Source organism: Lycium barbarum, chromosome 6 (assembly GCF_019175385.1).
Source record: "Lycium barbarum isolate Lr01 chromosome 6, ASM1917538v2, whole genome shotgun sequence".
NCBI lineage: Eukaryota > Viridiplantae > Streptophyta > Magnoliopsida > Solanales > Solanaceae > Lycium > Lycium barbarum.
The window spans coordinates 91,462,876-91,486,189 of NC_083342.1; the positions used below are offsets into that span (position 1 = coordinate 91,462,876).

A 23,314-nucleotide genomic window follows, 5' to 3' on the forward strand; every position below is an offset into this window, starting at 1 on the left:
GTGTTAATTTGATGTTAATTGATGTAGTAACAATGAAAATTGATCAATAACTTACCTTATAAGTTTTGGGGAATCCTTAGGGTTGTTTTCTCTCAATAAGTCGTCCAAAATGAAGTGGGAAAGGGTTTTGACAAAGTTGGGATTTTATAAAATTTGGGAAAAATCGCACCAGGCACAAAATGGCCAGGCGCAGCTCGTAGGGCATTGCGGACCACCCCAATCTAGGCATATTTTATTGAGCCTTCTGATTTTCCAATTCTCTGAAAAATTGGCTTGGCGCGGGGCGTCGCGACCCTCGTGGCGCTAGGCCAATTTTTCACTGTTTCGGCAACGTTCAGTTAATTGGGCATAACTCCTAGCACAGAGCTCCATTTGAACTCAGCCATATATGATTGGAAAGGTACTTCAAAGATCTACAACTTTCATGTTTTATGTCTCTTCAAATTCCCAATGGATTTTCGTGTAAATAAGCTGGAACTCATACCTACCTTAAACTTAATCGATTCTATCAAATCTTATGCACCTCACTATTCGTCTTGATCTTAAAACAACTATTTCTACCCAAACTCATCCTGATAGGACTTCATATGGATAAATGTCACATTAATACTCATTTAACATAGTAACACCTAACCCGAATTTACAAAGTGTTAATCGAATTGGCATTTTTCAACTTTAAATGAGAATTACAGAGTGATGAGAACACATAAGTAATCAAATAAGCGATTCACATCACACATAACGATCAAATCGATCAAAATCAACTACTAGTCAATGTCCACATGCTTTGGCATTCTTACATCAAATCACACTTAAATTATACCCAAAAAGTCGAGTTCACACTCCAACTAATTGGGCGACCTATTTGCCCCCTATTCTTCTTTAAACTAGAACTAATACCACCTTATGAGGTATAAAACCACTCTCATGGTGTGAGGTGCTCCACATGCGCGCCACGTCAGCGCCATGTCAACCCACGTCAACGCCATGTCAACCCACTTCAGAAATATAATATATTTATACTTTTTACTTTTTTTTTTGTTCACACTTGTTTCTTTTATTCACAAAATTAAAGTAAAAAATGATTTTTAAATTTTAATAAAAAAAAATGATTTTTCATCTTCTTCTTCATTTCACCACCCGCCCCCTACCCCTCCGCCCCACCCCTCTTCTCCTCCACCTTCACGCCACCCCCACCCCCACGCCCAAACACTTCTTCTTCATTTCAGTACCACCTTCACGCCACCCCCCACCTCCCAGACGCTTCTTCTTCTTCTTCATCATCATTTTTTTCATCCTAGCCATTATCTTGCAAACTAATTTTGACTAACAAATCACCAACAAACAAAAATTTCAGATTCAAAATTGGTAACCCAACTACATTTTCGACTACCCATTTCAGATTTAAGAATTTGAAATGGTTTCAACTTGTGAAAATAATTTGTAATTTATTGGTAATGATTTTTGCATAATAATTCTAAGAGAAAGAAGATTAGAATGAGAGATAGGAAAATGGTAGAAGATTGACGGGAAAAAATGGAAGTTTGCCGAAGAAATTTTTCTAGATAAACTTTCCGGCTACATTTGTTGATGTTGTCCCTTTATAAAAGATGGTAGGTGATCTCCTTCAGAAAAGAGGGATTTTGTCGGTTTTCATGGGCCATAGCAGTGGGTTGATCCTGTGTGATGTTTGGACTTTGAAATGATTAATTAAACAATTGCTGGATACATTTTATCTTTGAAAACACAGAGAAGAAAGTTGAAAATGAATGTGGTGTAATTTATCCTAATTTTTCTATCATTGGAGGAAAATGTATGATTGAATCGGCAAAAATAGAGTTTCTGTGGTGATGAAAAAGAATGAGAGTGAAGAAGAGTTGCACAAAAAAAAAGGAAAGGAAAGGAAAAGGAAAGAAGCAGAGGAACAAAAAATGAGTAAACAAAAGATAAGAGGGCCCACAAATAATTAAGTGCAATTAGTTATGTGACATCCCATTAAAAATAGACACGTGTACAATTTAATCAATTTTTAATATGTTTTTTTAATTCTCACTCGCGCTTAAAAAGATTAAAAAAAATTCCTCCGCCACGTCACGGCTAGGGGGGTATTAATTCCAGTTTAAAGAAGAATAGAGGGTAAATAGGTTGCCCGATTAGTTGGAGCGTGAACTCGACTTTTTGGGTATAATTTAAGTGTGATTTGATGTATTTTGCCTTAACAATTTGAATACGTCACAAGCAGGGCGGAGCCACCGAACCCCCTTTGGCAAAAAATTACACTATATATACAAGGTGATTTTTTAAAATGTATATATAGTAGATGTTGAACCCCCTTAGATTCTTCGTTTGTCTACTTCTTTATATTTTTAAACCTCCTTAGTTAAAATCTTGACTCCGCCACTGGTCATAAATACTCAAACATGAAATCGACACCTGTACAAGTGCTCGTCACCTCACAAGTACGAGACCCCTTTTTTTACCCACTTCCCTTAACATTAGTTAATTTACCAACCAAACTCTTTAAATAGAGTCAAATAAGGTCTCAACTTGCCTTAATTTCTAAGTTCGAAGCTCCCAATAAAGCCTTGACTTTTCTCAATGCCTCCGAACAGTCTCAATTTATTCAAATATGTAATCGGTGTAAGCATACGATTATGTAGACAACCATATTGCTATAGTGATAATCGACTGAACCAAAAATTCAACCCAAAAGTCAAACTCGAACCGTCAAGGGCAAAATTAGAATTTTATCCGAGAAAAAGTTTATCCATAGCCTATCGAGTCTAAATCCAGAAAATAACTCAAATCCAACTTCGAATGAACCTCCAAATCCAAAAAAGGAGAATTCTTTTAAATGGCACAAAAGATTACTTACGTAAAGTCGAGTTTTGGGGCAAGATTTGTTAATGCAGAGTGAATGAATAAATAGAGACATTGGCACATATATACCGATGTTAACTATTAAATATTTACAGGATTGTGGCAAAATATTAGGCTTAGCAACTATTACTGAAGGGAAACCCTCAAATTCCATGGAATCAATTCAACTGAGTACCAAGAAGAAGAAGCAGCAGCAGCTTGCAAGGACAAATGAAGAAGACGACGCTAAGAGGGAACAAATCAGTTCAAAAAACCTAAGAGCAATCTTATTTTGTCTCTAGGCGACGTGGCACAATCTAAGAACTTAATCAGAAAGGGAGGAGGTCGAATTATGGCAATCTGATTTCAATTACAATTGTACATAGAAGAAGCCTATTGGAAGCTTCTTCTCACGTGCCAATCATGCTAAAGAATATAAGTTGTTAAAGTAGTTATACGGTGTACAAATAATGGTACGACAAGTGTACAGTAGTATTTTCTTTCTTATTTATTTTCTACACAAAACACATGTACAAATACCGAGTTTTGGATTCAATACAAGCATCAGAAAATTTCCCCAAATACTTTTCTCTTCAATCTTTCTACTGTTGTCCGGATAAAAGGTGTAATGGATAGCAAAATCCTACCAAACGAACTAAGAAATGGGAAAACTTAAATATTCAACTCCTAATTTCACGTTTGTGACCTTACAAATCTTCCAAAAAAAATCACACCCAATCACCAAGTATTCAATATCATGAGTTCAGACCATTTCATGCCAATAACATGTATATCCCAACGTATATTTGTGTATACCCATATATATCACTATTACATTTGTTGTAATAGACAACATCTACAACATTTGTATGTTGCAGTCTATATATATATATATATATATATATATATATATATATATATATCAATGTATGTCGATATTCAAATAGATACATGGATATACAAAGGGATATACACTTATATATGTGTGCATACACACAGGGATATATGAAGATATACTAAAATATAAAACAACCTTGACCACCAAAATCCGAACCAAACCACGTCAAATCTTCTCCAAATGAACTCCAATTTCAAATTTACCTTCCCAAAGATATGTTTTCAAATTATTGAAACAACATCCATTCTATTTAACAATGCTTTTCAGATTTCAAAACCTCAACCCTCAAACTTCAATAATTGAGTTTTCAAACTTTTCAAGTTTCTGCTCGTTAATGATGTATGCCTTTTGTACGAGTGGGAATAGTGAAGGAACCGTGTGTTCTTGTAGCCATGTAAGTTGAGAGATGTGTGTTTAATTAACTATGTATGAAGTCTAAAATGCTGGTAGCAAATTGGGGAAGAAGATACGTTTCTCTCTCCTTTTCAAAGAGTTTTTCACTTGGATATAGGTTACCAAGTTTCGGATAAAAATATCAGCGTGGCCTTGATCTTGCCAATGATAAAAAAAAGAAGGAAAATTTACTTATCATAGCTGCTTCTAAGACCTATTTATGAATAGTAACTATCTTTTATTTTATTTATTGTTCATAACTAAAATATTTTTTTAAATTACACATCATAACTAGTGTCCTGTATTTCACAAATTTCTCTTTTAAATTGATTTTCTCTCACCTCTCAAATCTATTTCTCCCTCACCCTTCTCTTTCTCTCTCTCCGTTCCCTCTCCTGCCCCAGATCTTTTCTCTTTACACAAATCCCTATGAGAGAAGAGATTTTATTCGACCCTCCATGTTTGTTTCTCTCAATTTTATCATTAATCAATACCCAAATGAAGGTCTCTTACGCAATTTTGTTTTCTAGTGAGAACGGAAGTTAGGTCTGTGTTGTTTCACAATGTTGATAACCCGGTCCGATCCATTCCCAAAATTTCATCTTCCACCTGCTCTTGTGGTGGCCAATGGCAGTTCCAGGTGCCTGAGCCAAAAAAAGTCGACCACCTGCTCTTGTGGTGGCAAATGTTTTGGTTCGAATGTGTTTTTTATGGAGAGAGATGAAGTGGGTATTCCGTAATTAAGATGGTTGATGCCTTTTGAAGTGGAGAGAGGTTGAACAGCCATTTTTTGTTGTAAGACTCTCTGCTCCAATTTTGAGAAAATGGGTTGAAAGTTTGCAACTTTTTGGTTGGGACGATGAGAAGATGATAAGAAACGACGACGTTGCGTTACATTAGCCTCTCATTGATAACCCGGTCCGATCCATTCCCAAAATTTCATCTTCCACCTGCTCTTGTGGTGGCCAATGGCAGTTCCAGATGCCTGAGCCAAAAAAGTCGACCACCGGAAAGAGGGATTGGAGCCATTTCCAGTGGGATTGAAGCAAGAAAAATCTAAACTTGAATTTTAGAATTTGAATAATTTGTTGCCTGAACTTGCCGGCTCAGACCAATCCCTTTACCGATGAATTTCTGGCGATAAAAGACCCATCAATCAGCTTGAATCAAAGAAATTAGGAAAAATTACAAACAAAGACAAAGAAAAAGAAAGAAGTACCAGAAACCTCCAGGTCTGGAACCACACCATCGTCTTCATCTTCGGGAAAATACCACCATGACCGCCACCACGAAAACTCAAAGCTAGGTCGGAAGCCCATTAAAATCAGTACTTTCTGTGTTGTTTCACAGTGTTGAATCTCTTCTCTCATTGATAACGGCGCGATTCTACCGCCCCTCTGGCATGAATCCAACGCATACTCCACCGATGAGAGTTGTGGAGCTTCATGCTCACCAAGTGTTTGATAAAACGTTTCAGTATATTTCGTTGTATTTCAACGTATTTCTAATTTATGAAACGGTTTCTGATATATTTCATTATATTCCATTGTATATACGCATACTACAATTTTATATTTCTTAAACAATCAGCCATATTTCATTGTATTTCAGTGTATATTTTTCTGTATTTGGAAGTATTTCTAAAAGTTTGGAATGGAGTAATTTGGAGAGAGAAACGTGGGTTGTTATGGAACTTCAACAGTTATGCGTGATACATGGTTGATTTAATTTGACTTACCATTTAAAATGAAAGAAGAAAATATGTTCCATAAATACGGCCTATTTTTACTCTGCCAGATTTTGTATTTCAGTGTATTTCAAAAATACGAACTCTGCCGGATTTTGTATTTCCGTGTATTTCCCTGTATTTCACTATATTTCAAAAAAATGAAATACACGCGTTTTAACTGAAAAACCAGCTACGCTTAGTAAATAACAATTTTATAGCTATTTCTTGTTACAAGCTACTAAAAGGTAGCTATTTATGTAAGTTTCCCAAAAATAATTGGCCATTTTATGCTAATTATTTACTCAATTGGTACTTCTTTTCCAAATAATTGTGACTTGTGACAAATTATGCTGTCGTAAAATATGTAATATTAATTTCTCTCATTTAGTTAACAAAATCCAAATAGTAGAGTCACTACCCCTTTTTTTGGGGGGGGGGGGGGGGGGGGGATAATAGTGATGTTTATGTCAGCTTTCCTACACCTCGACTATTTTATTAAATATTTTCTATTATCTGCCTGCATGAGTATAATATAACTCTCCTCATCGAGACTTAAATAGATAAAAAGAATTACATAGTTTTGTTATTGTTAATTAGTCACTGTTTCTCGAAACTCTCCTTTTTGTCTCATAAAAATCTGAAAACTCTATCCATACAGTAGGATAGATTTTTTGTGAGAAAGAGCAAATCAAGATGTTATTAATCTGATAAAGAAAAAAAATAAGCAATGCCACATTTTGTTTAAACCTAACCCGTGATTAATTGCATGAAATGAATTAGGATCTTAAGGGAAATTAATAATTGACTAGACAATTTCTCGTCCAATTAATAATTGTATCGTTTTAGATCGGGGAGGTCAGTTCCAGCAAGAAAATGCATGATTAGTGAAAGGGCTCTAGCTGCCTCATAGGCTGGTACTTGATGTCCTGCCCCTCTCACGGTAACAAATGTCATGTCTCCTTTATATACTTGTGTATATCCACCAACCTATAGATTTAAAAAAAAAAAAAACAATGCAACATAAAAAATGGAAAATCAATTCAAAACATGAAAATAAGATTGAAATATTATACTAATAAATAATAGCAATCCTTACTAGGTTTTGGCGCTATTATTCAATAAAATGAAAGTCTTTTAGAGGCTAATAATATGATTACCTCTTCATTGAGGAACCAGGGATGCCACGGAGTTTTGGTAGGAAGATTCATTATCTTAATAGATTTCTTGGTTGAAGTAACAGGCACCCTTCCATCAGTGTCACCGCTGCATTTTCAGAAGTATAACAAAGTTCAATAGCTTGTTTACAATTAATAAGCTCCTTTTTTAAGAAAACAATTACTTTTACTAAGCAAATTGGTATTAGAATCCCCTAATTATTCAAATTCAAGGAGGTCACAACGACAATCTAAAGTACCATCAATTGACGTACAAAGCACATTTAATTTGACCTTCAAGTAATCGAAATATGCAATTTAAGTCTTTTGCTTGTAAATGTTAAAAAAAAAAATAAAAAAAAAAACTATAACATCTTTTAATTATCCTTGTGTTATATTAAGTTTGTATTGCAACCCCAAATTTGACAATGATATAGTTATAAGAATAATGCATATATAACATACTTTTTACATAAATGGATCAAAAATGTAGCACACAATTTAATTATTTGAAGGTTAAATTAAATTCATGTGTTGAGTCATATATCAAAGGACCAAAATCAGAATTTACCAATAAGCGAAGAACCAAAATGCTATTAAGAAAAAATAACATAATTGCAATTGCATAAATCACTTAAACCTCCAATGTCCTCGTTTTTTAAGATTCTTGCATAATAACCTCAAAATCCACCATTTTAGTTATAACAGGAGAACCGAAGTAAATAAGAATACATAAAAGGAGAAAGCATCCTATTAGTTCCAAAAAAAAATCCTCTTAGTTACGAAACACTTATAGGTAACAGGGTATTTTAATCTACTTACTAAATAATCAAACATATAAAATGAGATAATATAAACGTGAAAGAAAGAAAAAATAGTAAGAAGATGCCCAACAAAAGAAAATGATGCTTGGAGAATACAGTGGTACCTGAATATCCACACTCGAATATCATTTGCCATAAACTCTCTGAGAAGAGGAATTACGGTTGATGGGCTGTCTGTCCAATTTGTTAGGACGTCACTGCAATTTTTATTTTAGCATAGTTTCAGTTTAATCCCTAATTAAAAAGGGCATAAAATTTATAGGAATCCTTAAATATTAGTAGTAGGCCTGTGCAGAAATCGGTTCAACCCGAATTTCCGAACCGATTCGAAACAATTTGGATAATTTAATTTGAATAATACAATTCGATTTCGATTTACAAATGCAATTGTAAAATATTACGGTTTAACGGTTCGGATACAATTGTCTTCAATTATCAGCCGAACCGATCCGAACAAATTGAATTTATATGCGACTAATGACTAATATGACTAATACTCTAATAGTCTAACTATATATGCGCTTAATACTTATAGTGAAGTAATATTTATTTAACTTCAGAAGTGGTGCAAATGAATGTCTGCATGCACACCTTGCACTAAATATTCATGGCCTTCTTGTTGGCCTCAAGCTAACTTCTCTTTTGGTCTTTCGTCTTTTCAGCGTTCTTCTCACGAGCCATCTTTGCCTTTTGGCCATTGCCTCCACCCATGGCTTTGTTTGTTCTTTGATCTTAGCCTGTACAAATTAGAGTTTTTTTTTTTTTGATTTTTTTGAGGATGCAAACTGAGTTATTATGCGTGTCTGCTTGAAAGTTGCAAAATGCTGGATTATGAATTTGGTATATGTAATGTGGTGTTGGCGGATTTGTATGCTTGCACAAGTTGTCAAGCTCTTGTTTTGCTATTTATATGCTATTATGCTTGCAAGTTTATGTTTTTTTCTTGGTTAATGTCTTGGTTATAAGGCTGCAAATTTACGATCTCATTATTTTTTTGTTATGTTTACTCTATAACTGAAATGAAAATAGTTACTTGTTTAAATTTCGAACAAACCGAACAAATCAATTTGTGTAACCGAACCGAAATAATAAAAAACGAATCGAATTGGACCTAGAATGGGTCGAGTTTGGTTGAGAATTTTAGAATATCGAAATTCAAAATTTCAACTCAATGATGGCCAGAATCGTACCGATTCGTGCACATGCCTAATTAGTAGTACTAGTATTATTTTCTAGCATTAAAGGAGCATAAAAGTATAATAATGGCTAAAATTATTTGAAAAAATACCTGCAAGGCTGCCAAGTAGCATATTTAATGTTGGTAACATTAGCATGGAGAGCCTTCTGAACATCAGGCCTATTCATGTAGGCAGTTGTGTAGTCGTCACTGCATGGATCGATCACTAACTGCATCGTATGCCATATTGTCAATGATAATTTGTGTACAAATACTAAACATACTAATGCTGAATTTATTCTTTCAATCAAAAGTAACTTGTGAACAAAATATATATCTTCAAATATGAAAGGAAAAAGAGACAGTAAGGTCGTAATTTAGTGTTTGTAGCTTTATTTGCGACTACTCTGATATAATTACTATAGCACTATTCTGTCTACCAGAATGAATGTAGCTAGGAAGTACTAAGTTACATTTACTCTAACAAGATGAAACTTGATGTCTTAATTACGCAAGAGTTTAAGTTCTATGCAACTGTGTACTTATAATAAGAGGAGTGTTTAGCGGTAAACTAGAATCAAATTAAATTGATCATATAGAAATTCTATATTGTCAGTGATATATATATATATATATATATAAGCTTAATCCATTATGCAATTCCCTTTTCATAGTATTATGTTGTCTGTCTAAATTCAAGTTAAACCTGTACAAGCTCAAAAATTGGAACACTTACAGAAGGCTTCTTGGGATGGGAAGTGAGGTTGGAATTGTGGCAGCGTGGAGCATATATGGCGTAGATATCAAGGGGGTGAGTACCATATTCTGCAATACCTAATGCCACCTGGCACTTATCTGATTCTTCACTCTCTGGGACTGTGAACTTGCATTCCTTCTGGATTTCAGCTTCAACTTCATCAGAAATTAGGGCATGACTTGCAAAATACTCGTACATTCCTCTTGTATCTGTCTCATCATTAATCACTGCATTACCAATCTGCAACCACAATCATTAATCAAAATACTTCCTCCATCCCATAATAAGTGTCACCTTAACCAAAAAAAATTATCCCGTAATAAGTGTCACCTTATGAAACCAAGACATAAATTGGCTAGTTTTTTTCAACTCTACTCTTAAACAAAAACTGACAAGTTAAAGTAACATGTAAATGATGATTGGAAAAGCTACATAGTAACTTGGTATTGTCGGATTCTCAATGTCAAAAGGATTACTACTTGTGCATGCTCTAATCAAGAAGAAAAAGTACTTTATTTTTATTATATAGGGGTAATTTAGTAAACCTCACATTGCATTATTGATTTCTTAATGTGCATGTTTTTAGCTAAGGTAACACTTGTTATGGGACGCAGGGAGTATATATTTAGTCATGATTAATGATTTAATGAGGAGGTGTTGAAAGTTGAGGAAAATAATTAGCAAAATACATCATGTTTATTTAGATTTTATATTTCTAGAAGAATATGTGAAAACTGACCGATAACATAAGAATTTTGCTAAATATGGAAATCATCAGGACTTGAATATTTTGAGTTGAGAAAAGCTTCATAAATCATTGAATGATTCTTTAGGGAGAGAAATGAGAATAGCATTTTAAAGAGTTTATTAAAAGTTGAGGGGGTTGATCGTACTCTTGAAAACTTTAGGGAGATTATTTTAATATCTTTTTGACGAAAAGTACCTATACGAATTACGGCGGCTTCACGCCTTCACCCACTCTGATCCATATTTTTGTCGTAAGTATATGTATATACTCTTCAATTCGTTTATTAAATGAGAAATATTTTAATACAACACGTACATACTTAACTACAACATGTTATGATAAATAAAAGCAGTAGTAAAGGCAGATTCAAGATTTTAGTTTTATGAGTTCAACCTTTAATGTTCTTAGTATTAAAGCGGTTGTATTTTTAAAATTATGAATTCATATATACTATTTATGACAATTTTAATAGATTTTTAAACATAAACTTATACTATTTCGCAGGAAAATACTGCTTCTAGATGAACCCGCTACTCCAATAATAATAATAATAAGAATAAGAATAAGAATAAGAATAATAACAACAACAACAACAATAATAATAACAATAACAATAAAATGTGGCATGATGATTAAGTAAAAATTTAATCACACCTGGTTTTTTATTTTTAAGTATGCACATTTACCGTATTCTTAGTTGATTACAGTTTTTATTGTTTTAAACGAGTAGCTTCTGATAGGACCAACAAGATTTACCGAAACATACATTACATCAAATTGGCTTTTCCCCGACATTTATGACACTACAACATGTTGTAAAAAATCCTCTCTCCCTAAAAAGATTATCTTAGTTTGACTTGGTACGGAGTTTAAAAAAAATGAAGACTTTTAAAATGTGTGATCCAAAACAAGTTTTAGTTATTTGTGTGGCTTTAAATCATTTTATAAAGTTAAATTGTTTCTAAATTTAGAAATGTGTCAATCTTTTTGGGACAAACTAATAAGGAAAGTAAGATATTCTTTTTGGGACGGAGGGAGTAGTTATCTTTATACTGTCAATTAGGGGTGTACATGGACCGGGTTGGTTCGAATTTTTCAAATACCAAACCAAACCAAACCAATTGCGTCAGGTTTTTAAATTATAAACCAAACCAAACCAATACAATTCGGGTTTTTCAACTTCGGGTTTTCTCAGGTTATTCGATTTTTTTGGGTTGTTAGGGTTTTTTTCCGAAAAAGTCTTCATACAAAACATATGACTTTTACTTCAAATATTTCTTTAGTCCTAGTAAGATACAACTATATAACTAAGGTGTTTCTTAAGAAAATAACACAAAATGTGAGATGGGTGATGATGTCGTATTAAAATATTCAACAAAAAAGATAATAAAATCAGTTAAAATAAGTATTGCTAATTAAGAAGCCATAAAGAAAATGACTTTAACCTAAATACTAAGTTATGCTAAAATAAGTACGGCTAATAAGTATTAATTACATGACAAAGAAAAAATTAAGCTATGTATTTTTACGCTCTAAACTAATTATGCAAAATTAAAGAATAGATATCCAACATTACTGTCATTCCTAGTGTTAGAATTGAATTTCTGTTGTTAGCATTAGTGTCAAGTTGGTTTTTATTTGGACTTTATTTGAGTTACTAATATTCATGGGATATAAAACTTATTGACATTCAAAATTCTAAGTTCAAGCTTAAAATAATATGATAAAAGACGAAAAACTATGAAAAAATTTAAGAACTATTTACAAATTACATTACAAATAAATATTTTTATGTATAAAATATTTTAAAGATCGAATACACGTAATGTCGGGTCGGTTTAGTTCGGTTTGACTTGTTTAGCTAAAACCAAACCAAAACCAATTATGGTCGGGTTTTTTTTTCAACACCAAATCAAATCAAACAAAATCACTAGTCAGATTTTTTTCTCGATTTATCAGTTTGATGCGATTTGTCGGTTTGTTTTATACACTCCTACTGTCAGTATTAAACATTGGCATATTGGAGTCATTCATACTCACTATCACTTTAAAAAACTACTCATTTGATCCATCTGTCCTCGACAGCTATTTTTCTTTCTAGTTATAAAGATTTGAACAGCTTGTATAACATGGAATTAACTAGCTTATGGTGATTCCTAGCTTGTGTACTTACTTTAGTACACAAACATTAAGTACAGCTAAGCAGTTTACAGCTGTATGATCTGTTATTACTTAAGTTCTTGGATATGCAATTTCTGCTAAAATATATCTTTAAGAAGTAATCCTTTTGCCCAATAGCTGGTAAAAATTGTTTCTAATAGACTAGGCAACAGAGAAAAGTTATTATGTTATTGTCTTCATGAGCTTCTTTAGCACTTAAGCAAACTTTATAAGTTTTATTAGTCAATAAAGTCCAGCCATAGTTTCATTTTAGTTTATTTTGCTTTGTTGCATTTACTAATATGGTAATATGGACGGTTATCCGTCTTTTCCACTATAATTGACCAAAGCAATTCTCACCAAAGATATTTTAATGTGAGATTACTTATAAAGTACATACTCCGTCCATCCAATTTATGTGATATTGTTATACTGGAGGTATAATTTTAAAAATATAAAGGTTTTTTAAACTTGAGGCCTAAAATAAGATTAAATATTTGTACGGCTAGAAATCTCTCATTAAGGGTAAAATGAGAATTTTCAAGTTAAATTGTTTTAAAATATAGAGATGAGATTATTTTGAGACAGACTAAAAGAAAAATAAAGAGAGTATTTATCACTTTGATCAAGTATCTTAAAAGTTGATGGGATCAGATTATATTTTAACAATCAAAATTAGCTTAATCCTAAGTGAATTTTGTACCTTGAATCTCATATACATATTATGGACCCAAACAGATTATGCCTTATGATATTGAGAATACATGTATCCAATCCTAGCTAGCCTGGAACTGAGATGCTGTAATTGTTGTAAAAATCTCTTAATAGTCGATATGTTACGTAATTAATTACCAAATTATATATATATGTGCTTTTTTTTTTTTAGACAAAATGGAATTATGGATAAACTAATTGTGGAGCCTGTTGCATGTGATACTAACTTGTTCATTGCTGTCAAGAAAAAATATGGCCATGCGAAATAATTGAAGCAGGATTAACCACGTGCTCTAACTCCTAACATGAATTGTCATTATCCGTGAAACTTCCATACTCTTGTTATTCTTTTCAATTTCAATAACTGCTCCATGTTCAGTTTTAAAAAAAAACAAATGTTTTTGTAAGATCTAAATCTAGAAATTAAAATATAATATATATCAATCATGTAAGTCTCCAACATTAGTGAACTCAAAGGCAAACACACACACACACATATAAGGTTAATTATACGGAAATTTGAGAAGAAGAGACTTACCAAGATTCCTTTAAGATTAATGATATTCTTTTTGGCCTTCTTGTTGTGATATAAAATTGTATGTGCCAATTGAGGTACATAATGCCCTGCATAACTCTCTCCAGATATGTAAAAATCTCTATCCTTGTATTCTGGAAATTTTTCGAGCCAATTTATTAAGAACCGGTAATTATCATTAGCTGTTTTTCTATCTCCTCCAACTTTAACATCAGTGGAAGTGTTAGAGTATGAAAATCCTACTCCCGCCGGAGACTCCACGAACAACACATTGGCAGCTAATAATATTGATCAAAAGAGAAAGAAATTACTTGTTAGAAAAAGATAATGTGTGTGTGTGTGTGTAGTACTTAATTATCTATTTGGGTGAAAAGGCAAATAGCTTTTGAAATTTACCATGGTTCCATGCGAAATTATTTTTGTGAAGTGTTTTTCCATCACTGTTTACTCTAAATGGTCCAAGTTCTTGAAATGCACCATATGCAAGAGAAGAACATCCTGGACCTGTCAAAAGAAAAAGAAAAAAAAAGAATAACGTTTAACCAAAAAAAAATTGAAGCTAAAAACAATAAACCCATAGTTTGAAGTTAGAAAGCATTAACTAACATATAGTGACAGAGATTTTTTTGCATTGTCGGTGTAATTTAACTTATCAAGTCTAGTGTTTATTGTGGAGATTTACCCTCAAAACTCAAATCACTTAGAAAAAGAAAAAACAAACTTGGAATGTTTATATTCCGATATAATGCAAGCATATATGACATATTTAGACATTGTAAGTTTTAGATTAAGAGTTTAAATTTTATGCATTAATTGTGTTAATATTAACTTTTATACGTAATAAATATTAATTGATAACATGGTAAAAATTATTATAATGTATTAAATTATACGGACAACATAAAACTTCTTACACTGTCCATTTATACAACTTAAATAATTACCTCCGTTAAGCCAAAGAAGAAGGGGTAAAGATTCCTTAGAATGTTGAGCTTCAACAAAATAATAATAGAAAGCTCTTCCAGCGGATTCATCAACTGTAACATATCCACCATACTGCTCAAACTTCACTGGAGGTTGCCCCGGAAGTTTCTGAATTTTGTCATTCTCTTTCAAACCCTCTTGAGAAACCACAGTTTTTTTAGAAGCAGTATGAAGATATTGGAGATCATCAAGATTTGCATCAAAATGGCTTCTGTCAATGTTGGAATTTTGTTTCAACTTAGCCTTGTAAAGTTGGCTAAGGGCTTCACTTTGTGTCTTGATACCCCCTCCATTGATTTGAGACACAATGGTTGAAAGGAAGAGTGTGACCAATAAAAGAAGAGAAGTGTTGGACTTGAATGTCTCCATTAATAATAGTGTTTGTTTGTTTCTCTTTGACAAGTGCAGAAGAGAGTAGCCTTTATTGGGTTTTTATATCATTTCATATGTGTGGGGATCTCAACAGAAGAAACAACCAGGAATGGATCACGTATAATAATCCAAAATAAAAATACACGGTATATAGATAGTACTCTATATTTGAAAATGCTACTTTGCAGCATATAATGGTTATCCAAAATATTTTTACACAATCAGGTAACTCATAAACAATTATGGGTAAATCATTATGATAAGCATTAATACATTACCTAGTAAAATAGTACTATTATAACTAATATGATGTAACAGGTTAAACAACAAACTACACTGCGACAATTATTTTACGATATCGGCATATATAAAGTACTATTATAACTAATATGATGTAACAGGTTAAACAACAAACTACACTGCGACAATTATTTTACGATATCGGCATATGTAAAGTACTATTATAACTAATATGATGTAACAGGTTAAACAACAAACTACACTGCGACAATTATTTTACAATATCGGCATATATAACTTAAATTTGTGTATTAATTATATTCTTGCAGAGTTAGACATTAATTCCGCAACATCGAATTCTCTAATCCTTTTTCATGTCTGTCTTACCTTTTTCATTAAATCTATATTAACTAGTGCTAAAACCAATTATCTCTTGTCATTTGGAAGATATATATTACTTATCGTGTAAAGTAACCAGATAATATCATATACGTTTGGTGTGTAAATTATCCTATTTTGGTGAAATGGGGTCACGAAAAGAAACAATTAAGTGTGTGTGTGTGTCAAAGGTATGGGTGGTACGTAGAGGAAGAGTAGTTGTCAAAAAGGATTGCGAAATATTAGAATAAGGAGGTGGTTAAGGATTCCTCTCGTTAGAGTTTGTTTCAAAAGAAACTATTCTTTTTCAAATTTTTGGTGAGTTTGTTTTGACAGGGAGACCACTGGATTTATATCCTTGAAGGGGAAAAGTCTAAAAGGGAAGAAGAGGATAACAAGAACCTAATGAATGTAGACACCATAAGAGAAGAGCTAAAATCCAAAACAAGAAAAAATTGATCTGTCATTGGCTGGATAAATTTTGTCTTCCTGTGCAATATAAGAAATCAATAATTGGTCCCTTCAACTTTTTTGTGCAACGCGATCAAAAAAAAAATAGCTGGTAGAATATTGTTTCTTTAATTTACCTAAGCTGCCCATCTCTTTGTATGGATTTTCCTGTTTCGTATATCATTATTACCAAAAAAAAATTTTTTTTTTTTTTTTTTGACTTCAACAACTTCTTTGCTTTATATCTCCAGTTTTTATCCTAGTCTTGACTCTTTTCTTGCCTGAATTAGACGTACTAGAATCATACCTATATCAAAATATAAAAGAAAATAGTCCATTCAAACGTAAATAGACTCGTGAAATGCCATTAAGTGCAAGGAAATTTATAGATGTAGAGATGATATCAAGTCACATCTGTTTTAGTCCAGTTCCAGACTCCAGAGATATGACATCTTGAAATTAAATTTATAATTTTATTTAAATTTAAAACTTCATACTTAAATTGATAAACTCATATGTTCAAGGGACAATAACATGCATGTGCCACAAATTTTTTCGGTTCCCCGTCCTTTAAGAACATGTAAAATTCCACTACCCAAAAGGCCTAAGCTGGCAACAGCCAGCCCATAATAAGCTAAAGATATTGGCCCATGTACTCAGCTCGAGGCCAACAGACAGTTCATTACAGATGGATAAATTAACAAATGGCCGTTTTAAACATCTATTATCGATAAGGGGCAATTCGCAGGAATGTCCTTATTTTGGACTGGTCTTTAATTTTTGGCCTTCGTTAGAACCTCTTAGTTTCGGGTTCGAATCCCGCTTAGTCAAACATTTTGAAAAAAATTCACAAAGCAGAGTTTTGCATGATTCAGGCAGAATTTCAAACTCTACCTTAAGGGAGAGTTTTGGGCAAAACTCTACCTTAAGGCAAAATTTTGCCTGAAAGTAAAAATTGGCCTAAATGACTTTCATGTTGTTTTGCATATTCTCAGCATGGAAAGTTGGAAGCTCATCCATGCCATTGCTTGCTTTCTCAATCGACCCATTTACGTTATCATGCACAACCATCACTGCTTGCAATTTTACAAACATCAAGCATTTAGAAAACAGAAATTCAAAATGCAGCAAAAGCTACTTGAAAGTTCTGCCTTACAATTCTACCTTGTGAAGGCAAAATTCTGCCTTAGGGCAGACTTTTGAAGGCAAACTGCTGCCTTGCGAAATTCATTTTTTTTTTTACTGAGCTGAGATTTGAATCCAAGACCTTGAAGTATAGGCGAAGGACAAAAATTAAAGACCACTCCTAAAGAAGGTCAATCCGCGCAAAAAATTGATCGATAACATTAGCCACTATTTTTAAAGGTATTGTAAAATTTAGCCATTTTTCTATGCGAAAAAAGTATTGAACAAAAATATCAAAGCTAAATAAAAAACTACTCCATGATAATTATACAGCATAGCATAATAATTTGTACCTGGATAATCATATTTTTTCAGTTTATACCTGTATAATAGTTCTTTTTTGCAACACTTATTTTAAATTCTTATATTCTTTTTTCAAATGCATGCTTATACGTTATTATACAATAATTTTGCACATATATAAATAATGCATCTATCTTGTAAACAGTATATCTACTTTGTATAAAAGTGTATAAGAGTGTATAACATGTTGCTAGCTACAGAGACGAACTTCTAAAGCGATTTTCAGTTCCAATTTTTATTCAAAGCCAACCCAAATCTCCACCAAATAACTTCAAGCTTGGTAAACAATTCCTTAGACTTATTTCTAATAAGTGCTAATATCCACTCCAAATTGCTGGAAAAAATCATATTTGAAATTCAAACTTACTTCCAACCTTTTCCGATAATAGCGCGTTAACTTTCTAATCAGAAATATTTTCATTTTTCACTATCCAAATTTATAAAATCAGTACTCTAACCACGATTTGAACTCCAAACACAATATCAATTGGGTTTGTCAAACAACAAACAATTGAGAGTTGGGTTGTCCAAGAGAAATAGAGAAATGAACTAACTTTCAGATTGTGTACAATATGGGTCAATCTGAATAAGGGCTGAATAACATGACTCATTTTGATTATAAGTTTGGGCCAGATGAGTAAAAGGGTAATAGTTAGCGTATATGTGGAACCGGAGTGTTCATGGTTGGTTAAAAATCGATTCAATCCACAAATTGAACCAATCGATTAAATAAATCGATAGTTATTTGAGTTTAGTTTGGTTTCAAATTTAAAAAAATCAATAATATTTGGTTTGGTTTTACTAAAAATAAATTGAAAAAAAATCGAACCAAACCAACGAAATAATATACACTACTTTTATAATTATATATGTACAATAAAGTATTAAATTTTATAAAGAGTTTTAAATACTTTGTTTACTTTTTCATCAAAATTTTCTTTATCCCTATTAGGATAGTGAACGTTACACCTTAATCTCATTTCTTAAAAGAAATTCATAAATCCCAAGTCATTTATTCAAAGAAACAACTGTGAGATTTACCTAAAAAGAAGTGATGTTCCTTATAAACTTTATTCACATGATTAAAGCTTATAGATCTAATCCGTAATCTAAGAAAATTATAGCTCTCACAATAAAAAGGTAATAACGGATTATAAGTTGAAAAAGGATGAAAAAGTCTTTCCTAATCGTAGGGGGGAAAATGAAAGAGATAGTATCACTAGATCCCTAAAAATCGAACCAAACTAACGACAACCACACTGATGGGATATGTATTATATTTAGTTTGGTTTGGTTTTAATAATTAAAAATCCGACTAAAATGGTGTGGCTTTGGTTTTAACCAAAAACCGACTCAACCAACCCATGAACAACCCTAGTGTAACATATAATTTATTGGGATAATTTTGGAGACCTCCCCTTAGGTTTGGCTCAATTACACTGACCTCTCTTGTAGTTTACGTTATTACGCTTACCCAGCGGCGGACCCAGGATTTTAAGACAGCGGGGGCACCATTATCTTGACATAAACTCCAACAAAAAATTTAATGACGACTGAGGGATAATACCTTATCGGACCGATCATTAATAGCGTAACAGTGGCGAAAACACAAGTATATAGGTCAAATATGTGTAATATATAAAATTTAATATAGTGAAGCAAATGAAAGAGATAGCTCAGTGGCAAAGGCTGTGCAACATGTGGTGACAGTGCAGGTTAAATCTGGGTGAGCTCATTTAACGATTATTGTTTCCTAAAAATAGGCTCAAAAACTAATTAAAAGACATTCGGGTTTGATCTGGGGTGACATGTAAAGGAAGCAACAGTTGCAACCAACGTGCCCCAAAGACAATTTCATTTGTTAGAGTGCACAATTAAATATATATTAATTTATCAAGGTATATACACATATATATATATACATAACTTTTTCCGAAGTGCACTCTCACCCACCCATTTGGGTCCGCCGTCTGCGCTTACCTCCCTTATTTTGATTATTTTGAAACAATTCTTTAAATCAATTTATTACTAATCTAAAATTTATTTTATGATTAATTTGCCCCCAATAACATATTATATTGTTAATTATTATCTTGTAAATATATTTCAGAAACAATTCGTTTCCATTTTCTTTACTATGGCGAGGCAATCAACTAGAATTAAGTCAACAACAACAACAAGCCCAGTATAATCCACTATGTGGGGTCTGGGGAGGGTAAAGTATACGCAGACTTAACCCCACCTTGAAAGGTAGGGCGGCTGTTTCCGAAAGACCCTCGGCTCAAGAGAGGAGAGAAAGAAAGACAAGACAAAAGGTTAGATATATCTAGAATTAAGTTAACACTTTGTAAAATCCTGCTCAAGTATAATGGTCGTCGCAAGAGATATCTTCGCTCAAAATTGTGTCCATCTTATCAATTTATCCCTAAAGACCCAACAAAAAGAATCTTTTTCCTATTTCATCAACATGACATAATAAGAGGAAAGACATGGCCGTGGTTATCATTCTCGGCCAAAACGTTCGATAATCAACTTTCCAAGTTTGACAAATAATTAATTATATACTTTGTCAAAAGCTTCAAGAATCACCAAGGATCATTTGCTCATCGAAAATATGTTACTGTAATTCTTTGTATAAGAAGAAGTATTGTTTATAATATAAATCTATTAAATCAGTAGTATAATTAAGGAACATAAAAGGAGGGCAAGTGGTCAAAGTTTACAGTTTTTGCATTAATGGTAATCATTGTAACATTAATGTTACAAATTATTCAAAAAAAAAAAAAAAGTAAGCGTAATATCGTAAACCACAAGAAGGTCAGTGTTATTGAGCTAAATCTAAGAGAAGGTCTCGGAAAGTATCCGTAATTTATTTTATACCTTTATTTATATTTTAAGACTTGTCGCCTAAAAAAACCAAAAATGATTGCTACATACATGTTCAGTCACAAAAGTGGATTAACCAATCCACCTTATAAGTATCCCCCGCCGAAAAAGTATTATTTTCAAACAAAACTTGAGCTAGACTTTGGTTGGATAATAATGAGGACTGACGAGGAAGGAAATGAAATGTTTTGTACTTATCTAATGATAGACCTATTCTTAATTCATATTTCCAAAGATTTTTATAATCTGTCGCAATATTATATAGTAGTACTAAACATCTTATGTATTAGCCCACCAAATTCTCTACTTACATAAACGTAGGCAAGAAGAAAACCACCTCATAGAGGCGTGTGTGATGACAGCCAACAAATTAAAGTACAGCATGGACACGGATAATAACATTCTTTGACCAAAGTGTCCCCCTTTTCCAGTTGGTTACGCTGCTGATTTTGCAAATGGCTTCTTGTTTAGTCACTTTTTTCGTGAACCCGTGAAGAACTATACTATTAATTTAATTAGTAACAAATATTATTGTTTTCTCTCGCTTGAATGAAATAGTAAACCTTGACTTTTGGAATAAATTGCTTAGAACTCCACCATGGTAAAGTTGACGTCGTGTAACACTTATCTTGTTACTACAGCAATCATCTAAGGTAAAAGAACGAGAACAAATAGAATGGGATAAATGTTTTGCAATATTATTAATTGAGTTACTATAATTATGTGTATCTCAGCATGTACTCTCGCTACCAATTCATTTTTCTTACTGGATATAGCTACTTTAAAGGTTAGTTTTAATAAATTGTTAGTTTGAGAATTTTATGAAGTTAACATGTTCATCGCGGAACTACATTATTAGCAAGTCCCGCAGGTAGGGGTGTACATGGACCGGGTTGGTTCGGATTTTTTAAACACCAAACCAAACTAATTGCGTCGGGTTTTTAAATTTATACACCAAACCAAACCAATAAAATTCGGCTTTTTCAACCTCGGGTTTTCTCGGGTTATTCGGTTTTCTCGGGTTTTTTTTCGGAATAGTCTTGATACAAAACATATAACTTTTACTTCAAATATTTCTTTAGTCCTAGTAAGGTACAACCATATAATTAAGGTGTTTCTTAAGAAAATAACACAAAATGTGAGAAGAGTGATGACAATGTATTAAAATATTTAACAAAAGCTAATAAAATCGGTTAAAATAAATATTGCTAATTAACAAGCCATAAAGAAAATGACCATAATCTAAAAATATTAAGTCATGCTAAAATAAGTACGACAAATAAGTATTAATTACATGACAGAGAAAAAAAACTTAAGTTATGTATTTTCACTCTCTAAATCAATTATGCAAAACTAAAGAATAGATATCCAACATTATTGTCATTCCTAATGGTAAATTGAATTTCTTTTGTTAGCATTAGTGTTGAGTTGATTTTGGTTTGAACTTTATTTGAGTTACTAACATCCATAGGATATAAAACTTATTGACGTTCAAAATTCTAAGTTCAAGCTTGAATAATATGATAATAGATAAAAAACTACGAAAAAATTTAAGAAATATTTATAAATTACATTACAAATAAATATTTTTATGTATAAAATATTTTAAAAATTGAATACATGTAATGTCAGGTTGATTTGGTTCGGTTTGAATTTTTTTAGTTAAAATCAAACCAAACCAATTATGATCGGGTTTTTTTTTTTCAACACCAAACCAAGTCAAACCAAACCACTAGTCGGATTTTTTTTTCGGTTTGACTCGGTTTATCAGTTTAGTGCGATTTGTCAGTTTACTTTGTACACCCCTACCCGCAGGTTCATAACAAGTAATACTACCTCTTTTTCGTTTTTAATTTTTCTTATTATATCGCAAAATAAAGGAAGAAAGTCTGAAAACAGTACGAGTTAAAACCATTGCTATCGCGTTATTAGAAGTTTAAAACATTAGAATGTACTTAAGAAATTATGTACATACAGATGTGGTCACTCAATTTAGCTTCTTCTTCTTCGTCCTTTTTTTGCTTAAATATTTTGGTATTCAAAACCAACTGATTTAACTAATTGACTTTCGCGCCCTTGAAGGCACTCTGTATCTATCTATTAAAAAAGAAAACATATATTTTATCACATAATTCGAAATGAGTATAGACTTCATCATTTAAAACGCGAATATAGTGCTCTAATACTTAGCATATTCCTACTCGTTTTACTTGAATACTAATAATGAATAGTAAACAGCTCCCGCAATGGCCGCGGATATTTGCATTTCATTTCACCTGATAGCAAAATACCAATAGCACTAAACAACTTGTCAACTTGTGCCCACGTTTTTCAGAACCCCACACCTATATAAAAGAATCAAAATATTGTCCAAAAACCAAGACAATCCCCCTTTTACTTTCCCAAAAGAAAGAAAAAAAGAACCCCCTTTTCATTGTTCTTTGATATGGTACTCTTGGTTGAAAAGATTAGCCATTTTCTGAAAAATCCCAACAGGCTGGAGAATCATCATCACAATTCAGAAGCCTTGTTAGCTTCTTCTTTGCAAGGTTTTCGATCCGATGTATC

General features: G+C 32.5%; 1 protein-coding gene across 2 annotated transcripts; it reads right to left on the minus strand.

Annotated features, from left to right (window-relative positions):
- Positions 1 to 6,482: 6,482 nt before the first annotated feature.
- Positions 6,483 to 15,355, minus strand: LOC132644812 (serine carboxypeptidase-like 40). 2 transcript variants are annotated; one of them, XM_060361423.1, is made up of 8 exons: positions 14,893 to 15,351; positions 14,345 to 14,452; positions 13,952 to 14,226; positions 9,771 to 10,031; positions 9,146 to 9,264; positions 7,962 to 8,054; positions 7,037 to 7,142; positions 6,483 to 6,866 (listed from the first exon to the last, which is right to left on the minus strand). In XM_060361423.1, the coding sequence occupies exons 1-8, from the start codon at positions 15,299 to 15,301 to the stop codon at positions 6,705 to 6,707; spliced, it is 1,533 nt and encodes a 510-aa protein (XP_060217406.1). In that variant the 5' UTR covers positions 15,302 to 15,351; the 3' UTR covers positions 6,483 to 6,704. The 2 variants fall into 2 exon arrangements, with proteins under 2 accessions (XP_060217406.1, XP_060217407.1); XM_060361424.1 differs by lacking the exons at positions 6,483 to 6,866; positions 7,037 to 7,142; positions 7,962 to 8,054 and adding an exon at positions 8,134 to 8,594 and having other exon boundaries at positions 14,893 to 15,355.
- Between the last annotated feature and the right edge of the window lie 7,959 nt (positions 15,356 to 23,314).

Excerpts from the sequence above, each read along its gene's own strand:
- LOC132644812 (XM_060361423.1), bottom strand. The coding sequence starts at position 15,301 with ATGGAGACATTCAAGTCCAACACTTCTCTTCTTTTATTGGTCACACTC. Across the intron at positions 14,453-14,892 it reads TCTTCTTTGGCTTAACGGAG|GTCCAGGATGTTCTTCTCTT; the intron begins GTAATTATTTAA and ends TTCTTTTGACAG. Across the intron at positions 8,055-9,145 it reads GCTACTTGGCAGCCTTGCAG|TGACGTCCTAACAAATTGGA; the intron begins GTATTTTTTCAA and ends TAAAAATTGCAG.